Genomic DNA, 16,340 nt, shown 5'->3' with positions numbered 1-16,340 from the left:
AAATTCTGTTCATGAAAATAAATTCTCTGTGTTCAGATTGGCAAGAGGAATGCAGTGAATACATTTTCTAAAAATAGAGCTCCTGATTTGGGCCTAAAAATTGTTTCCGAAATTGGGCTTACCGACGAAAAGTTAATGACTGCTTATTTCCCCTTTTATTTTAACCACTCCCTCCTTGTATTTAGCGATTCAGCTCTCTCAAGCTTAAAACGTTTGTCATGGTGTGTCTAGTTCAACTTATCATGGGTTTTTGTAAATATTTTAAATTATTCTATATACAATGAATTGAAAAAGAGATAATATACATTTTAAAACTCAAACGAACTTTATTTTTCAATTCTAAATAGGTATATACACTGCTAATTATCTCACTTTACGGAAGAGGGTTGTGGCAGTCGATATTTCTCCATTTCGACCTCAGCTTCAAAGAAACTGCCTTTGTCGTAGCAGAAATATTCGGGAACCTTGTACTCGCCGTCACGTGAAGCTCCTGGACCAATTGGTCCAGATTTGCTGCGGACACATTTACTGCTTAACCCAGGAACATCACTCGGTGCTGCTTTAGGGGAAGCTGGTTGGCCGCTCTGGACCACCTTACCGGATGTAGGAGAGCTAAATGTCCGTGCAGCAACTAACCGAACAAGAATGTCGTTTTTCAGCAAGATTTGCCGGATCATTTTCCTATAATCTGGCTTCGAAACAACCAAAATCACCTAGTTGAAAAACAATGATTGGATTATTCAATCACCGAACGTGAGTTAAGATTTAAGAATGAATGAATGACAGTCGTGATAATAGATAACAGTGTACTTGCATCTTGCATGCAATCTTGAAGACGAGAGAGAGACGTTTGGCACACTCTTAAAATTCGACTGAAACTTGCGTGCCATATTTACTTCCACACTAGATTTTAATTTATTGTACATAAATTAGCTGCGTAAAATCTTTTAAATCGATTGATTTAATTGAATTAAAAAGTTTTTTAGATGCAATGGGAATTTCATGGGACTTAGTGTTTAATAAGTACCGGAACATTAAAAAAACCAGAGTAAATATTACTCAACAAAAAACTAACCAGCATACCTTCCACATGAGTCATTGGTCTTGCTGCACCATAGTTTCCAAACAAAAACAATCGCAAAAGCGAAAAAAGTGAAAAGTAAAAAAACAACAGGAAAACAGACGAGCGCTTTAAAAATCTAGTCTACTTTTGATTCAATTTAGGTTTTCGCAAAATTTAGTGTTACATTTTTGTTTTGTGCATCCATAACATTTACAAAACATGACAAAGATGGACATACCAATGAAAAATAAGGTTGAATCATCGGCAAATTTTATACAAAACGAAAAAGACGTCGAGGTGCAGGTTCGAGCTCCGAAAAGGGTATTGCATTTCAGCGATGGTACCATGGAGGAATTTAGCGACGACGAAGATCAGGTGGACGGTGTACCGAGGTCTGAAACCGTCGTGGATGAGGTGATTTTCAAATTTTATTTTTGTAAAAAAGTATTCATTAATTTGTACCACCAGACTTGAAAGGCAATGAATCATAGACTTTTTCATGGTGTGGGAGATCAAGTTGAACAAGATTGATTGTGTTTGCAAGTGTTGGGTATGCGAGTTAATGATTACTTAAATTTGTAGTGCGCTAATTACCAATAGAATAATTTAAATAATTAAACAATACGTTTTAAGCAGTACTTCAATGTACTCAATTATGCAAAATTAGCATTGCTGCATTTATTTATTGCAATAATGTGACCCAGAACATGGGACAATCTTAGGAATATGAGTATATAAAAGTCATAGAATAGTATCGTTTCAGTGTCTCATAAATGACTCATAAATAATTAAAAGGACACTTAATTTACATTATCATAATTCATGTGTCGGACATCCTATCGAAACTAATTAACAAAACATCGATATGGAAATAATGTATTGCTAATCAACTAACTCCAATCTAACTTTTTTCTAACAGTCTAAGATGAACTGGAGCGACTGGATGTTACACAAAACCTGTAAGCTGGGCAACACCGTCCTGGCCGGATGCGATTACGTTGGCGAAGGCCTTGCGTCGATGTTGGGTATCACCACGCCTAAATACAGCTTTGAAATTGAGGAGTTTAAACGAATGCAAGCAGAACAGCATGCTGAAGATCGAGCCATACAGAACTTTGTAGACCAGAATCGCCCGGCTAGCAGTGATGGTGAAGCAGCAGATGTTAGCAATCAAACGAAATCTGTTGCGGTGGCAGAACCCCAGGCAGGCCTGGGTTCGATAAAACCTAGTGCCGCGGTATCTCGTATACCCGTACCGACCGAGATTGAAAAGTTTTGAAAATTTAAAAACGGACAAATCGTGCCGTTAAAAAAGCACATTTTAAATGACCCAAATCATGTGTAAACTACTAATTTAAAGCCGTCATTATATATAAAGATATGTATATTTATCATAAATGAATGAAAATAACAGTGCAATTTCCAAAGAAATTATATATCGACAGTTTATTGAGGATACATAATAAATTTATATTAGTATCAGTACAGGTAATTAGTCTTATGTTTATTCAAAACTTAAACGGTGGTTTCGAAAACAAATAAAAACCTTGGTCATTGAACAGTAGGGGCACCGTAACTCTGCCAACACGAATTCATGCACCCGAAGCTCAAGGAGACGGACACCGGAACCGAATTGCTTATGTACGGGCAATATGTCGCTCCCATGGTGAGTATACAATGCTCTATTAATCATGGTCGTCCCTACGCGCGTAAAGGGTCTGCAGGCGAAGCGACAAGGGACACGCCTGTAAATCTACGATTTATGGTTGTGATACAATTCGGCGGTGTCTGTTGTGAGATTTCGTTCGGAGTTAGTCGTATCATATCGAATGACATTGGAGTTTTAAGACGGACCTTTCGCGGCATGTGACTTGATTTGCATTGCATTTGCGATTTGCGGTCACGTCACTCGCCTCATAGAATAGACCCCCCTAAAGCCAGCTGAGCAGTGTGGTTGAAAAAATTCAGATCCACGAAGATTGGTTCAAACATCGCGGACCTTGAATGCGTCATGGTACGCCATGGCCTAGGAGATATGAGCAAAGAGAACTGCTTACAGAATTTTGTGGTAATAACAACTTGGTCATTGGTGGATCACATACGGTTATGCGGGTTTCCCGCAGCGGGCGGAGGAAGTGGATCTCGGATGAAACTTGGAAGAAGATCAACGAGCGGAGAGAGGCGAAAACTTCCATTGAGTGAGCGCGAACCAGAGCAGTTAAGACAGTTTCCCGTTAAGCATACGCCGGAGAGGATTGTAAATGCTTGTAAATGGGACAAAGAGAGTCTGGACTGACTCCGCCGCGCCATTGGTGATATCCGTTTGTTGTACCTACGATATTTTTCGCTACCTTGAAGGCGTTAGGATGATTATTAATATGCCACTGAAGGACAGAGCTGGTCAGTTACTGACTGAACGTACAAAACAGCTTAAGCGATGGGCTGAACATTTTGAACAACACTTTTCAAGTTTCAAATGCCAGAGTCCATCAACTCTGAGACGCTATTATTGGATGAAATTGAAACAACGATCAAAAGTATGGTATTCAACAGAGCGCCAGATAAACTGCTTGTCAGCCGAGATGATCAAAGTGAACTTGGTTGGTAAATAGTTGGATTATGCGTAAAACAGACTCCATAGTGGTCCTTAGCCTTTTATCCAGCAACTCCTATCCGTACTTTCACATGGTACTAGCCGAAATACGAGCAACCTTAGCGGAGATCGGATAACCAAACCCAGTGGAAACTAAGGTCGTATACCAACAGAGAAGGAGGCACAATATTGTCTTGACACTATAAGATGGCAGCCCCATCACAACGGTTACCTATCTATATCCAACAGACTAAAAAGAGTCTAGAAAATTCTACTCGGAACATTAGGCATGGACAAATGCGACGAAATAAGTACATGGAATGGAAACTTGTACCTGGAACTGCAGATCGCTAAATTTCGTGGGTGGCGACAGGGTGCTGCTCAATCAGTTAGAACCCCGAAAGTTTGGCATCGTGGGACTGCAGGAGATCTATCGCAAAGGCGAGAAGGTGTGGAGGATCCGTGGCGGCAAAGCCCAATTTTACCAGAGTGGTGGAGCGACCAAGTAGGTGGGAACGGGCTTCGTAGTGATGGGCAAAATGCTGGATAGTATAATGGACTGGAAAGCGATCAACAAGGATAGAGCATGTTGAGGTTAAAAGTCCGTTTTTTCAACTACACCATCATAATCGTGCATTGTCCACACGTAGGTAGACGATGAGAAAGAAGCGTTTTATGCGCAGTTGGAGGCAACGTATGACAGCTGCTCGCCACGGGACACCAAAATCGTCATCGAGGATATGAACGCCCAGGTCGGTAGGATAGCAATGTATAGTCCGGTGATCAGGCCCCATAGCCTGCACGCCGATACGAACGATAACGGATCAGCTTTGCAGCGTCTTGAGGCTTGGTGATCAGAAGCACTTTCTTTCCCCGCAAAGATATCACCAAAGCCACTTTTAAGATCACCTCTATCTCAAAACTCAAAACTCAAAACTATCGACATTCGGCAATTAGCCAACCCGCGAGTTGTCGAAAACTACGCTCGCGTGCTGGATGAACCTCTGCCTTCTTCAGTGGAGCTACATGCTGGATGCGGATGGAGTATGATACGCTCAACCGTGAATGAGGTCTCAACTGCGGTGTTAGGTGAGGAAACCTCGAGCGCACGAAATGATTGGTTTGACGGGGAATGCCAACAAGCGATAGCGAGGAAAGGAAACAGCTTGGAAAACTATCTAAGCATAACCACGAGAGAGAATTTGGCCAGGTATCGACGAGCGCGAAGTGAGTTGACCACGATCCTGAGGAGCAAAAAGTGCCAGAAGGAGGACAGAGCGTGAGGAGCTGGAACAACTATTCCGGGCTAATGACTCGCGCAAGTTTTACGAGAAGGTGAACCAAACTCGTAAAAGGGCTCTGTAGCTGCAAAGTTACCGAGTTTGCTTTGACATGCGAATGGTCATGGGTTCGAATCTTAGTAGAATTACGCCATTCGATGTAAAAGTGACTTTATCGTGGGTTTATTCTCAGGCCCCTCATGCCGAATTTTATATTATCCCGATAAGGCCTATTGACAGTGCAAAAGTGACTCATAGTAAAATGCACAGGTTATCTGCGCCTGGGGTGGCTTTAATTGAGGACAGCGCTGTCATGTGGAATGAGGTGGGTAAAGTAGAGAAAAGCATTGAATGAAGAGTACCCACGAGCACGCATATAATTCAATAAGCGAATCGCTCACTTAATAGCGATTATAGCAAAAATAAATGTGGGGCGGGCAAGGGGTCGGACACTCAGCACATTGTGCCGCGGCACTCCAGAGATATCAAGTGGCATACCTCCGGTTCAATTTTACATATTAAATGGGAGCACTGCCAGTTGTCAAAATCATCTCGCACGGTTGTCAGATCAATCAGATTATAACGAATTTAACAAATCTTGCAGCTCGGCACTTTTGGTACAGCATCGGCACATTTCGGCTCGTCTCAAGTCGCCTAACATAAAAACGGCTGTGCCGAGTGACCGACCCCTTGAGTGCGGGTTATACAGCCAGGGCGATATAACAATAGATCAACGATACTGATCGCAGTGTACAGGTTTCACCAGAAGCAGTAGAGGCTGGAATTTGAACAACGTAAAGAAATCTTGCACACCTGAAAAATCCTGAGTGGTCTGGATCCAGGTTGGCTAAAGTGCTAAAAATGCCAAAACCAACAATATGTAATGTTCTGACTGGTTATAAGGAGAATCTAGGTGTGAAAGGGCAGCAAATAATTTAAAAAACCTAAGGACCGAGAGCTAGGGAGGAAGATATTGCGGTTCGTTAAGTCCAATCTTGGCATCTCTATTCGGAATATGGCTAGATCGTAAGACGCCAACTATCGAGCCACGCGGAATATGCTCGCTTGAGAAACTTACTTACTTACTTTGGTGTCCATGTCCGCCGGTCCGGAAGAACAAAGGGATGAAATCAGAGATCTCCACTGCTGATGGTTACCTGCCATTGCTTTTACCTGTCGCCAGGACAGGTTTTCGTCTACAGCCCGGATGTCGTTGGCTAAGCTCCGTCGCCATGAGCCTTTGGGTCTGCCTCTTCTACACTGTCCTTGTGGATTCCAGTCGAGTGCTTCTCTGCAAACCCCGTTCGCCCCTTTCCTCGAGGTGTGTCCGATCAACTTCCACCTACTTTCACGAATTTCTATTGCTATCGGCCGTTGATGAAATCGACGATCGAGTTCCTCGTTGATTATCCAATTGTCAGGCTACCAGGCACGAATGATATATCGCAGTCACCGGTTTATGAATACCTGCAGTTTTTGCGTTGTTTCCAGACGTTGCTTGAGACGTTTCGCAGGTATACCCCTTTAAGCACGACGGATTTTAGTTACGATATTTTTGGTTTTTGGATCAATATAAATTTTTTTATCTCTCGAGATACCAAAACCAGTGTTTTCTACACATTGTAATAAATGTTTGCTAAATTTAGCAACCTACACAATTGTGTGGGTTCGGCCTTATTTTATACCATTGCACATGAGCAAAAACGAGCCGAAAAAACGAACGCCTGCAGGCTGATAAAATGTAGGTGATCTTATGTAAAATTTTCCGGAGAATCGCATGGTGCCAACCGCTTTTCTGTTTGTCATCGGAAAGTACCCCATTTTGCTCATTTTTCCCTATTTTTAACATTTTTAACCCTTTTTGAACTATACCAAGCCAGGCTTTGAAAAAACAAAACATGAAAACCGAATTATTTTATGTAAAGAAGTCCATAGAATTGAATAGGATTGACCCCGTTTAGTTTAGAGCGAGATCATCGCTTCGAGGCTCATAGACTTCAGCTTCTGAAGCAGCGGAATGGTCGTTACGTAGCTATGGAAATACAGGCAACTTTTTGCAAGTTAAGTTTTTACTAACCTTAATACAACAGATATACCGGAACGTCCAGATTGGCTTAAAAACATTCAAATGTTGATCCAAGAATTTGTCTTAGAAAATCCCGTAGTTGAATACATCATTTGCCACACTTCTTTATTATTTTACAATTTATAAATGACCAGTTTTAGGTTCCGGTAGTACTCTAAACGGAAGTTCCGTAGTGTGGAGCATGAACGAATGCTCTACAGCATTGGTGGCCACGGTATAAGCATAATGCGGGCTAAATCAAATCTCCTCAATAGATCCGCGGCCCGAAATGACTTCTGACATTAATAAATTGAACCTATAGTTCCCGTCCACTATCCATCAAACCAGTCCGCGGGCCGCAAGGACCATATTCAAGAGCCGCAGTTTGACCATCACTGCTCTACAGTATAATGTATTCATTCTTACTGACTCAAAATGAGATGGCAGTAGCAGATTGCGTTTTATTTCATCTGTTACTTATGACGTGAAAAAAAAAATCCCACTGCGATCTGGAATATCTCCCGGAAAATGGACTCCAAAATTTGCTAATATATTTTTTCATTGAAGGTCGATCTAAGGTGGTTCTTTGAAGACAAGTTGTATAAAAATAGATTAAAAAATAGTAAAGATAGAGCCAAAAGTGTAAGGGCAAGTACACTAATTTTTGAAGTCCCGGGGGGAACGTAAAGGTAAAAGTAGGTATACAATAAGACCGAACCTACACAATTGTGTAGGTATGAAAAACAATGTGCATAAGTAAGTTGTAAAAGTTATTTCCCGTAAATTTTTAATTACATCAATTAGAAATACTTATTACCAATAATTATTTATCCAAGCAATTTCGAAATACGGATTCAATAAGAAAATACGACAGATAAAACTTTTTGCTGTTTTCACAAGATTTTGAAGACTGGACAATAATTGATCCAAGCACAAAAGAAAACTTCTTTTCAGCTTTTAACTTCACTTTTTGCACTACGGTTCTTTTCAGCTATTTTCTATTTTTTCTACGAGTTACGATGTTTACACAAGAAATTGGTGCCATACATGTAAAAGTACGACGTTTAGAAAGGAAAGGAATTTTTTTAAAAGTAGTTATGTCTCACCTACACAATTATGTGGGCTCGGGCTTAAAGGGATACAGCAGTACGGATTTAACGTTTGAATTAATGATTCGAGTTTTCGTACGTAGAGTGATCTGGTTTGAGCGCCAAAGGTTGCGCAGACCTGCAAAGGCACCCCTGGCCTTCCTGATCCGTGCGGCTATATGAGTCCACCATCGGGCGTTGGCTGGCTACCAAGATATTGAAAAGCGTCTACCTGTTTAACTTGTTGTCCCGCTACTGTGAAGTTGGTGAAATTGTCAGTGTTCACTACCACTACCATTTTTCTACATTGACTGTGAGACTTGCTGGCTGGCCTGGGAGCTCTCGAAGAGGTCATCTAACTTGCTTTGCATATCGTTTCGGCGTTGTACGAGCAAGACAATGTCGTCGGCTAGGTCGAGGTCATTTAGCTGCTCCATCGTCAGAGAATTCCAAGACAATCCTCGATTTGGTCTACTGTCAATTGCTCCAACTAATATCTCATCCATAACGATGAGAAACAGAAGCGGTGATAAAATGCAGCCCTGTCTCACGCCAGCAGTAACCCTTATGGGGTCGGACAAGACGCCGTCGTGCAAAACCTTGCACGAGAACGCCTCGTACTGAGCCTCGATGAGATGGACTAGCTTATCTGGAACTCCTCTACGCCTAAGTGCGCCCCAGATGTTTTCATGATTGAGTCGGTCGAACGCCTTTTGGAAGTCAAAGAACACCAGCAGAAGAGAGTCCTGGAATTCGTTGATCTGCTCCAATATAATGCGGAGCGTTGTGATATGGTCTACACATGATCGGCCAGCACGGAATCCAGCTTGCTGCCGCCGGAGAGTAGCGTCGATCTTCTCCTGGATCTGGTTGAGGATTACCTTACAGAGTACTTTGAGAGTAATACAGAGCAACGTGATGCCACGCCAATTACCGCATTCCGTTAGGTCTCCTTTCTTAGGAACTTTGACCAATATGCCCTGCATCCAGTCCACCGGAAAAGTTGCGGTTTCCCATATATTGCTAAAAAGCTGATGCATCATCTGGGCTGACAAAGATGGGTCAGCTTTGAGCATTTTGGCTGAAATACAGTCTATCCTTAGCGCTCTATTGGATTTCATACTCTTGATGGCTGCTACAATTTCATCCAGCGATGGCGCCTCCGAGTGGACGCGATTAATTCGACGAACTGTAGGCGTCATACGCAGCTGGGTTTGTTGGTCTCTGACATTGGAAACTCGGAAGAGTTGTTCAAAATGTTCAGTCTATCGCTTAAGCTGTTCTGTACGGTCAATTAGTAGCAGACCAGGTATGTCCTTTAGCGGCATCTTTGTATTCATCCTGGCACCACTAAGGCGGCGAGATATATCGTACAAACGATATATCGATATATCGATATATCGTTGTTCGGCTAGGGAGTTAGTCCAGGCTCTCTTGTCCCGCCTACAAGCACGTTTACCAGCCCCCTCCTGGTCGGCGTATCGTTAACGGGCAGCTGTCTCCGCCCGCTGCGCGCTTTGCCGAGGGTTTCATCACGAGTTGTGATGAAGGCGTTTATGATGCCAGTCAACTGCACTTCGACGATTCCACCAGGTGGTAACTCCGAGGCTCGAGATTCAAGTTGTTCGACAAAGGCCCTTTTCACCTCAGAATTCTCCAATCAGCGGACGTCGTCGTAATGGTACCCGACTTTCTCCTCCCGTCGTTGGACACGGGCGACGCGCAAACGTATTTCAGTGATAACAAGATGATGGTCGGATGCGATATCAGCGCTGCGTTTGTTGCGTACATTACAGAGACTATAGATTATAGAGACGACAAGGCACTCAAAAACCGCTAAATCTTGAGTCAAAGCGGTAAGTACCATTATAAATAAAGGTAACTCTCCGCTTTGATTCAAAATGTTGCGGTTTTTGAGTGCCTTGTCGCCTCTGTAATCTATAGTGTCTGTAGCGTACATCAAGACCCAACAAACATTTTTGTTGTCGTAGGAAACCCACGTGACTTTATGTACTGGTCTATATGGAAAGAGCGATCCACCAATGACACCAATGAATGTTGTTATTACCACAGAATTCTGTAAACAGCTCCCCGTTTTCGCTCATCTCTTCTAGGCCATGGCGTCCCATGACGCGTTCAAGGTCCGCGATGTTTGAACCAATCTTCGCATTGAAGTCGCCCAAGTGGATTTGGATATCCCCCTTCGGGATTTTATCAACCACGCTGTTCAGCTGGCTGTAAAAACTCTCTTTCTCCTGCAGGTCGGCAGCATCAATTGGTGCATAGCACTGATAGCTGTAAGGTTTCTAACCCGTGTTCTAAATCTAGCAGCGATTATTCGCTCGTTTATCGGTTCCCACTTCATAAGGGCCGCATGTGCCCCTGGGCTCAGTAGGAATCCAACTCCTCTTTCTCGAGTAGCATTTTCACCTCGTATGCCAGAGTAGAGCAAGACTTGCCCGGATAATGTCTTGTGTTCGCCAGTACTTGGCCAGCGGACCTCGCTCAGCCCCAGGATTTCAAGCTTCAGGCGGCTTGCCTGGAAGCTTCCCTTGCAAGTTGAGCCATCTTGCCTTGCTGGTCAGTATATTCCATGTTCCGATTCGTGTCCGTGTTTTCATGCTAAAGGTCGTTGCCAATAATCCAGAGAGATTTCTTCATTCATTTTCATTAACTTATTTGTGTTCCGGTACAGTAGGCTGTTAACCTAAGGTCCTTATCCCATTGATGGGGCTGCCACCTTAGTGTGGGCGGGAGCCATTGTGCCCCGTTTCCTGTTAACGTACGACAACCGAGGTTGCGTACCCCAGCCGGCACCACGTGGAGGTAGGAATAGGAGTTAGCGAAAAGAGGTTATGGAATGCACATGTTCACTCTTTGCCAGCCTCGCTTGAGAATGCTATAGGTTTAACAGTTATTCGCGACAGATACATATTTCGCCTACAACTTGCAGGCTTCATCAGTGTCTGCTTTCGAACTTCGAAAAGTTTTCTTTTTATTTAATTTCAAACTTCTTGGTCAAAAATGTTACACTGCAATTGAGTGTGGCGATGTGCCAGGCAAGTATAAGTTCATGTTTGCCGATAAATAAAACAAAAATAAATATCAGCAACTTTGTAGTCGCGAATATGTAGCTGTGGACTGAAGACTGACTTCTTCAACAATGACATCAAGTCATTGTAATGCTTGAAGAAACGGCTTATTCCATTCATTCGTTGACACAAACGTAACATTTCTGCCCTGATTTAGCTAGCTGTCACTACTCTAAAGTTGTGCTAGTGATGAGTTCTATAAAGAAAAAGTTCGAAACTTTATCAGTACTAGAGAAATACAATGAAGTAATATTGTGAACCTTAAAGCTGAATAAAAAAATACTGTAATCAAGTCATTTATGTTTTTTGCGGCACTCAAATCCCAAAATAGGTTGTTCTATGCGTCCAGATAAACGTTTAGTCAGGATTTATAAGTTAAATTTCATGAATTTCGTTCGATCAATCGCTATAATAAGGTTGATGATTTTCACCTTTAGAGAAGAGTTCATCATAAAACTGAATTGGTAGCATAATGATCACATTTTATGTATTAATTTTCGAAATGTTGCTCTTTCTTTTGCTAATTTTTAATCAGTCGTATTCGTCATGATGGATAAATATTTAGGATTTTTTTGTGAAACGAGAACATAAGTGGTAAAATGAAATAAATGCTATTTTCTTGCATTATTGTATTAATTATTAGGTATTTTTATTCATAACAATAGTATGGACTAATATTTTCACCCACTGTGCCTAACTAGCAGCGTTCCGCGCGCAATCGAAGCGTTCCGGTGTGAATGCTATACGCTGCTGCCTAATCGCACCGTCCACCGCCATCAGTCCTGCTTCGAGTGTACCATTTATGCCTGAATGAATTTTCGGTCCTTTCAGTTCTACCCGTTTCCACCCACTGAAGGGCGTTGATATGAGGGGGTGCTAAAGCACATAAATATCTCGTCCATTCCATACGTGTGCATGGGAACTCTTATGCTGCTGCTGCGGTTATCCTTAGGTGGCATCGAATCGTACGTGAACGGAATGGGAATTTGAAGCGATTCCCTTTCGCCGTTCGTTATGTATACCGTCCGTTGCCATGGTATTGGTGAGTAACCCCTGTGATACCCAACACAAAGGACACGCCCTTATATTTCGAACACCAACACATGTGCTCGTGCAACATGGGGCACTCATTCTTTGCGGTATGTAGAATGTTGCGTAACGATGGTTACAGATGTGATGTCACCCGCGACGTGCTAATGAACAAAGGAAATGTTTTCCGCGAGTGTTGGCCTTTCTACTCAATGCATTTTTTCCTGTTCTGTTTTAATTCCTGCCTTCGTCAGAGAGGAAAGTGGAACAAGGATTTTTTCTAATTTCTTAAAGGTATTTAAAAGCAGGGAACCACCGTTACCACCCGCTTGGGCGGTTGGGCGGCTGCTGCGCTACTGTTTTGCAGACAGCCGAGGCGGTGGAAACTGAGAGTGCGAGTGAAAACTTGTAACCTTGAGACTTTTTTTATATATATTTTCCGTGGCCTAGGATGGCACTTCCGCGTCATACTTCTTATTATTATTCGTTTCTGGAGGAACGACTCATTTGAGGAGTGAATGCTGTGTGTTTTTTTAATGTTTGAAATTAAGCTTTCATTACAGCGATAACGAGCCGGCTGTCGGGAAATTGAGAGGACAAATACTTCTGCTAAGTGACTGAAGATGGATGTACTACTGCCGATTATCTTAGCTCTGACTTGACAGGCAGTTAATAGCTGTCCTGTCATCACTATAAAATCTTGTTTCTTTTGGGTTCAATTATCAATGTGATAACTATATTTCTTTATTCATTACGTTATAGATTCGTCAGATTTTGCAGACGGTGTGGCAGTGGCTAATGTTATATTTGTAACTCTAACCCTAACGGATGCTCTCATCAAGATATTTATATTCCGCCTTTGGTCATCTCATTTGTTTGCAAATCAGTAAAGTAGCTGATTTTGAATTATAACATAGCGATATTTTCGAAAAACCAAATTTGAAATATTACTTACTTATAATCAGGCCTCTTTTAATATTATTTGATCTCTTTTGATTTTTTATTTTTCATTTGAAATTTAAAAAATAAAAGCCAAAAAGTAACAAAAAACTAATCCGTTCCGTTTTGGGTGTTTAAAAAAAGCCGATGGATGCGTAAAGGTTTTTGGTCCACTGTTAAGGAAGCGTAAAAATGCAATTCAACTATTTGGCACGGAATGCATGCCGCAGTACATGTTTTTCTGCAACTTTTTATTTTGTGTTATGTTTCCGCAAACTTGTTTGCTTCAACTGCAATGTACCTGTACAAAGTTTTTCACCACGCTTTCGTAGAACTCCAGCTGGGGCATAAACCTACTTTTTCATTTGCACCGCGTGCTGCTGCTGCTATCCGACTTCGGCGGCCCGCGAGGTGCATAACGGTGATAGCGTAAAAATTGGCGCGCGTCTCGGTCTCTGATACGACTGTCGCGAGAACATTTTCCCTTCTGCTGCAACATTTTTTTTTCTGCTTCCGTCCTGGATGCCGTCACCTCCACAGTCTGCTGTATGCGTCACACGCTGGGACGGGGAAAAATTATGTATGCCACGCGATGGTTCAGCAATGATCTTGAAAATTGCGCCACTTTTTCTGTTTCTTAAAGATGTTATTTGTTTTCTGGTACACTCTCTGATGATGGAGTTAGCTGGCTCAAGTACCGTCTGGATGCTGTAATGATTCATGGTAAATTTACGAGCTGTCTGCTCGAGTATCTGTGCTTGAATGTTTTGTCTACAAAAAAATCTCAATATCACAGTAGAAAGTGTAAACATATTTTGCCAATTTGATTATAGTATTGTCAGATTTAAAGTCATGCATTCAACGCAGATTGGAGATTTACTACATTTTATGTAGTAACTCTCTTAAAGTTTGTTTTAAAAATCTTAAAAATACTGCAATAATGAATTCAATAAAAATACTACCCAACAGTTTTTGACACCGATCCTGTTCAATTTGGTAGGCCTTGCTTTCAAAAAGCCTAGGAACTTTATGCTTTTTATTATCTTGTTGTCCAGTTACGTTGTAGGTACATACTTCATTATTGTTAAGATAGGAGGTTGGAATTTGCTTGCTTTAGAAAATTTCCGTCGGTGAAAAGCATTGGGGTAACACCTGGGCAATGAAATATTTTGCAAATAAGTTTTCACGAGTGCTCAGAAAATTTTTACACTTCACATTAATCGTCGTTGATAATTTTTTCCAGTTTAAAACAAACTACACACCTAAAAAACTCAGCAAAATTTGCCGAGATTTGGACAGCCGAGCGTTCAGTAAAAATTTCAGTTTTGCAAATCGACGTTTACTGATCTTTACTAACGTTTGGCATCATAAAAAATTTTACCGAACGCTCGGCTATCCAAATCTCGGCAAAATTTTGCTGACTTCGGCCTTTTTTTTAAGTGTGTATTTTATTGCAGCAAAAGGAAATTAGAGGGTGATATTAATACTAGTTACTAATCGTCAACAATATTTGGTTACAGTATTTAAAACAAATTTTTTACAGTATTTAAAAACTTCTGTGTACAATTAATTTCAAATAAAGATTTAGTGTTAAATTGCCCCATTATTTGATCGCTACATTATTCGACTCGAAATGCTGGAAGCTCAATGTTGAATTCTCTCCAAAAAAAAATACACCGGGATTGATTCATTAAATTTTACAATTCTACAAAATAGTTTTTGTTCAGTACTCTGTTAAGTATGATACACCAAAGGGTTCACCCTATACACTTGTTAGCAGTAATTATGGTGCCATCCTCTGCTATTTTACGTTATGAACTTGTGTGGATCATATAAGCTTCCTGTAGTACATAAATACTGTAAAGATTGGAAAATACATGACAGTTGCGCGTTTTGCCTCGAGTGGATATTTTACCACCAGTTCATCTACCTATTTAAAAAAAAAGTGTTTAAAAATGAAAGTGATAGAATATAACAATAACCTTGATGAGCCGACGGTAACCAAAATTAATTCTTTTGACGGCAAAATTGTAATTCTAATAGAAGAAATTCACAATTTAGTGCGGCTAATGTTTATTAGATCTAACTAAAAAGGGTTACGAACATGGATAAATAAAATGTTTACACTAACATTTGATCATTTTATCTGACAGAAGGAAACAGTTTGAGCTTTGTTTCTTTTTGTTCAGAAGTTTCTTGTCACGAAGTAGCTTAACATCAAGATTACCTACTTTAACTACCGCATCAACTCTCTAGAATGCCGCAACTAGTGATAATATATTGAACAGTAATTTGACAGTAATTCGGCGACTGTTATTGGTTTATTAGGACTTTTTAAACGCAAGGCGTTCATTCGAGTCCTAATATCTTGCAATTGTACAAACAACAACATTTACATTTCATGCGAAATTAGCATGCAAAGTAAGGAACTGTGATTGTAATCTGTTATGTCTGTTTGTCTTACGTGTTAACCAGAATGAATTGGTTTTGCCGAAGTCCAACGATCTATTTTACACTCTCGAACTTCTCATATGACGTGTGAGTGTAAATCTGTACATTTGTGTTTCTGTCTTTGGCACTAAAAAAACTAAAATTTTTGAAACATTCGCAATGTGTTTCAGATTTCAGTTCTATAGACTTTTCAGCTATTTGTTATTTTTGTACTGATCCGACCACGAATTATAAAGTCAGTGTCAAAATTAGCGGAAAAGTCTGTAAAATCGACATCTGAAATAAAAACTACAAGGTATACAGCCCTAAGGGTTGTACGAAAGGGTGGCGTAGGACTTTATCAGACCATTAGATCAAAGACTAATGTTAACTGTATTTCTGGCATATGTATGTTTATAAGAATCTGTGAGTGCCATTGTTTAAGTGAATGCTGAAAAAAGAGCGAAATATTCAGATTCAATTTTTCTTTGAATGCAATGGTGGCTTTGAAAATTCGTGGACGGGGGTTCATAAGTACAACGCCTGCAACCATTGAGACATAAAGATTTCTTTTAAAAATCACTTGTGTGCATCATAAAGGTTGAAATAGTAATGAATGACCAGCCCACAGATTATTGTATTAAATATGATTATTCGTAGCTTGACATGTTTCAATAACCTTACTGTAACTCGTTAGTGGCCTTTAAAAGGGCCATTGGTTACAAAGAACATTAAAGCCAAACCACGTTCATCGCAAATAG

General features: G+C 40.9%; 2 protein-coding genes across 2 annotated transcripts; one reads left to right on the top strand and one right to left on the bottom strand.

Annotated features, from left to right (window-relative positions):
• Positions 1-308: 308 nt before the first annotated feature.
• Positions 309-751, bottom strand: LOC128743627 (uncharacterized). Its single transcript, XM_053840239.1, has one exon. It carries the CDS (start codon positions 675-677, stop codon positions 369-371), a length of 309 nt encoding a protein of 102 aa, XP_053696214.1. The 5' UTR covers positions 678-751; the 3' UTR covers positions 309-368.
• Positions 752-1,149: 398 nt separating this feature from the next.
• On the top strand, positions 1,150-2,534 carry LOC128743501 (protein FAM177A1). Its single transcript, XM_053840096.1, has 2 exons — positions 1,150-1,477; positions 1,983-2,534. The coding sequence occupies exons 1-2, from the start codon at positions 1,283-1,285 to the stop codon at positions 2,340-2,342; spliced, it is 555 nt and encodes a 184-aa protein (XP_053696071.1). The 5' UTR covers positions 1,150-1,282; the 3' UTR covers positions 2,343-2,534.
• The last annotated feature ends 13,806 nt before the right edge of the window (positions 2,535-16,340 follow it).

The sequence above is a fragment of the Sabethes cyaneus genome, chromosome 3 (assembly GCF_943734655.1).
Source record: "Sabethes cyaneus chromosome 3, idSabCyanKW18_F2, whole genome shotgun sequence".
Lineage (NCBI taxonomy): Eukaryota > Metazoa > Arthropoda > Insecta > Diptera > Culicidae > Sabethes > Sabethes cyaneus.
The sequence above is the reverse complement of the archived record's forward strand: the minus strand, read 5'-3'. Positions and strand labels throughout refer to the sequence as shown.

Excerpts from the sequence above, each read along its gene's own strand:
- LOC128743627 (XM_053840239.1), bottom strand. The coding sequence starts at position 677 with ATGATCCGGCAAATCTTGCTGAAAAACGACATTCTTGTTCGGTTAGTT.
- LOC128743501 (XM_053840096.1), top strand. The coding sequence starts at position 1,283 with ATGACAAAGATGGACATACCAATGAAAAATAAGGTTGAATCATCGGCA. Across the intron at positions 1,478-1,982 it reads CTGAAACCGTCGTGGATGAG|TCTAAGATGAACTGGAGCGA; the intron begins GTGATTTTCAAA and ends TTTTTCTAACAG.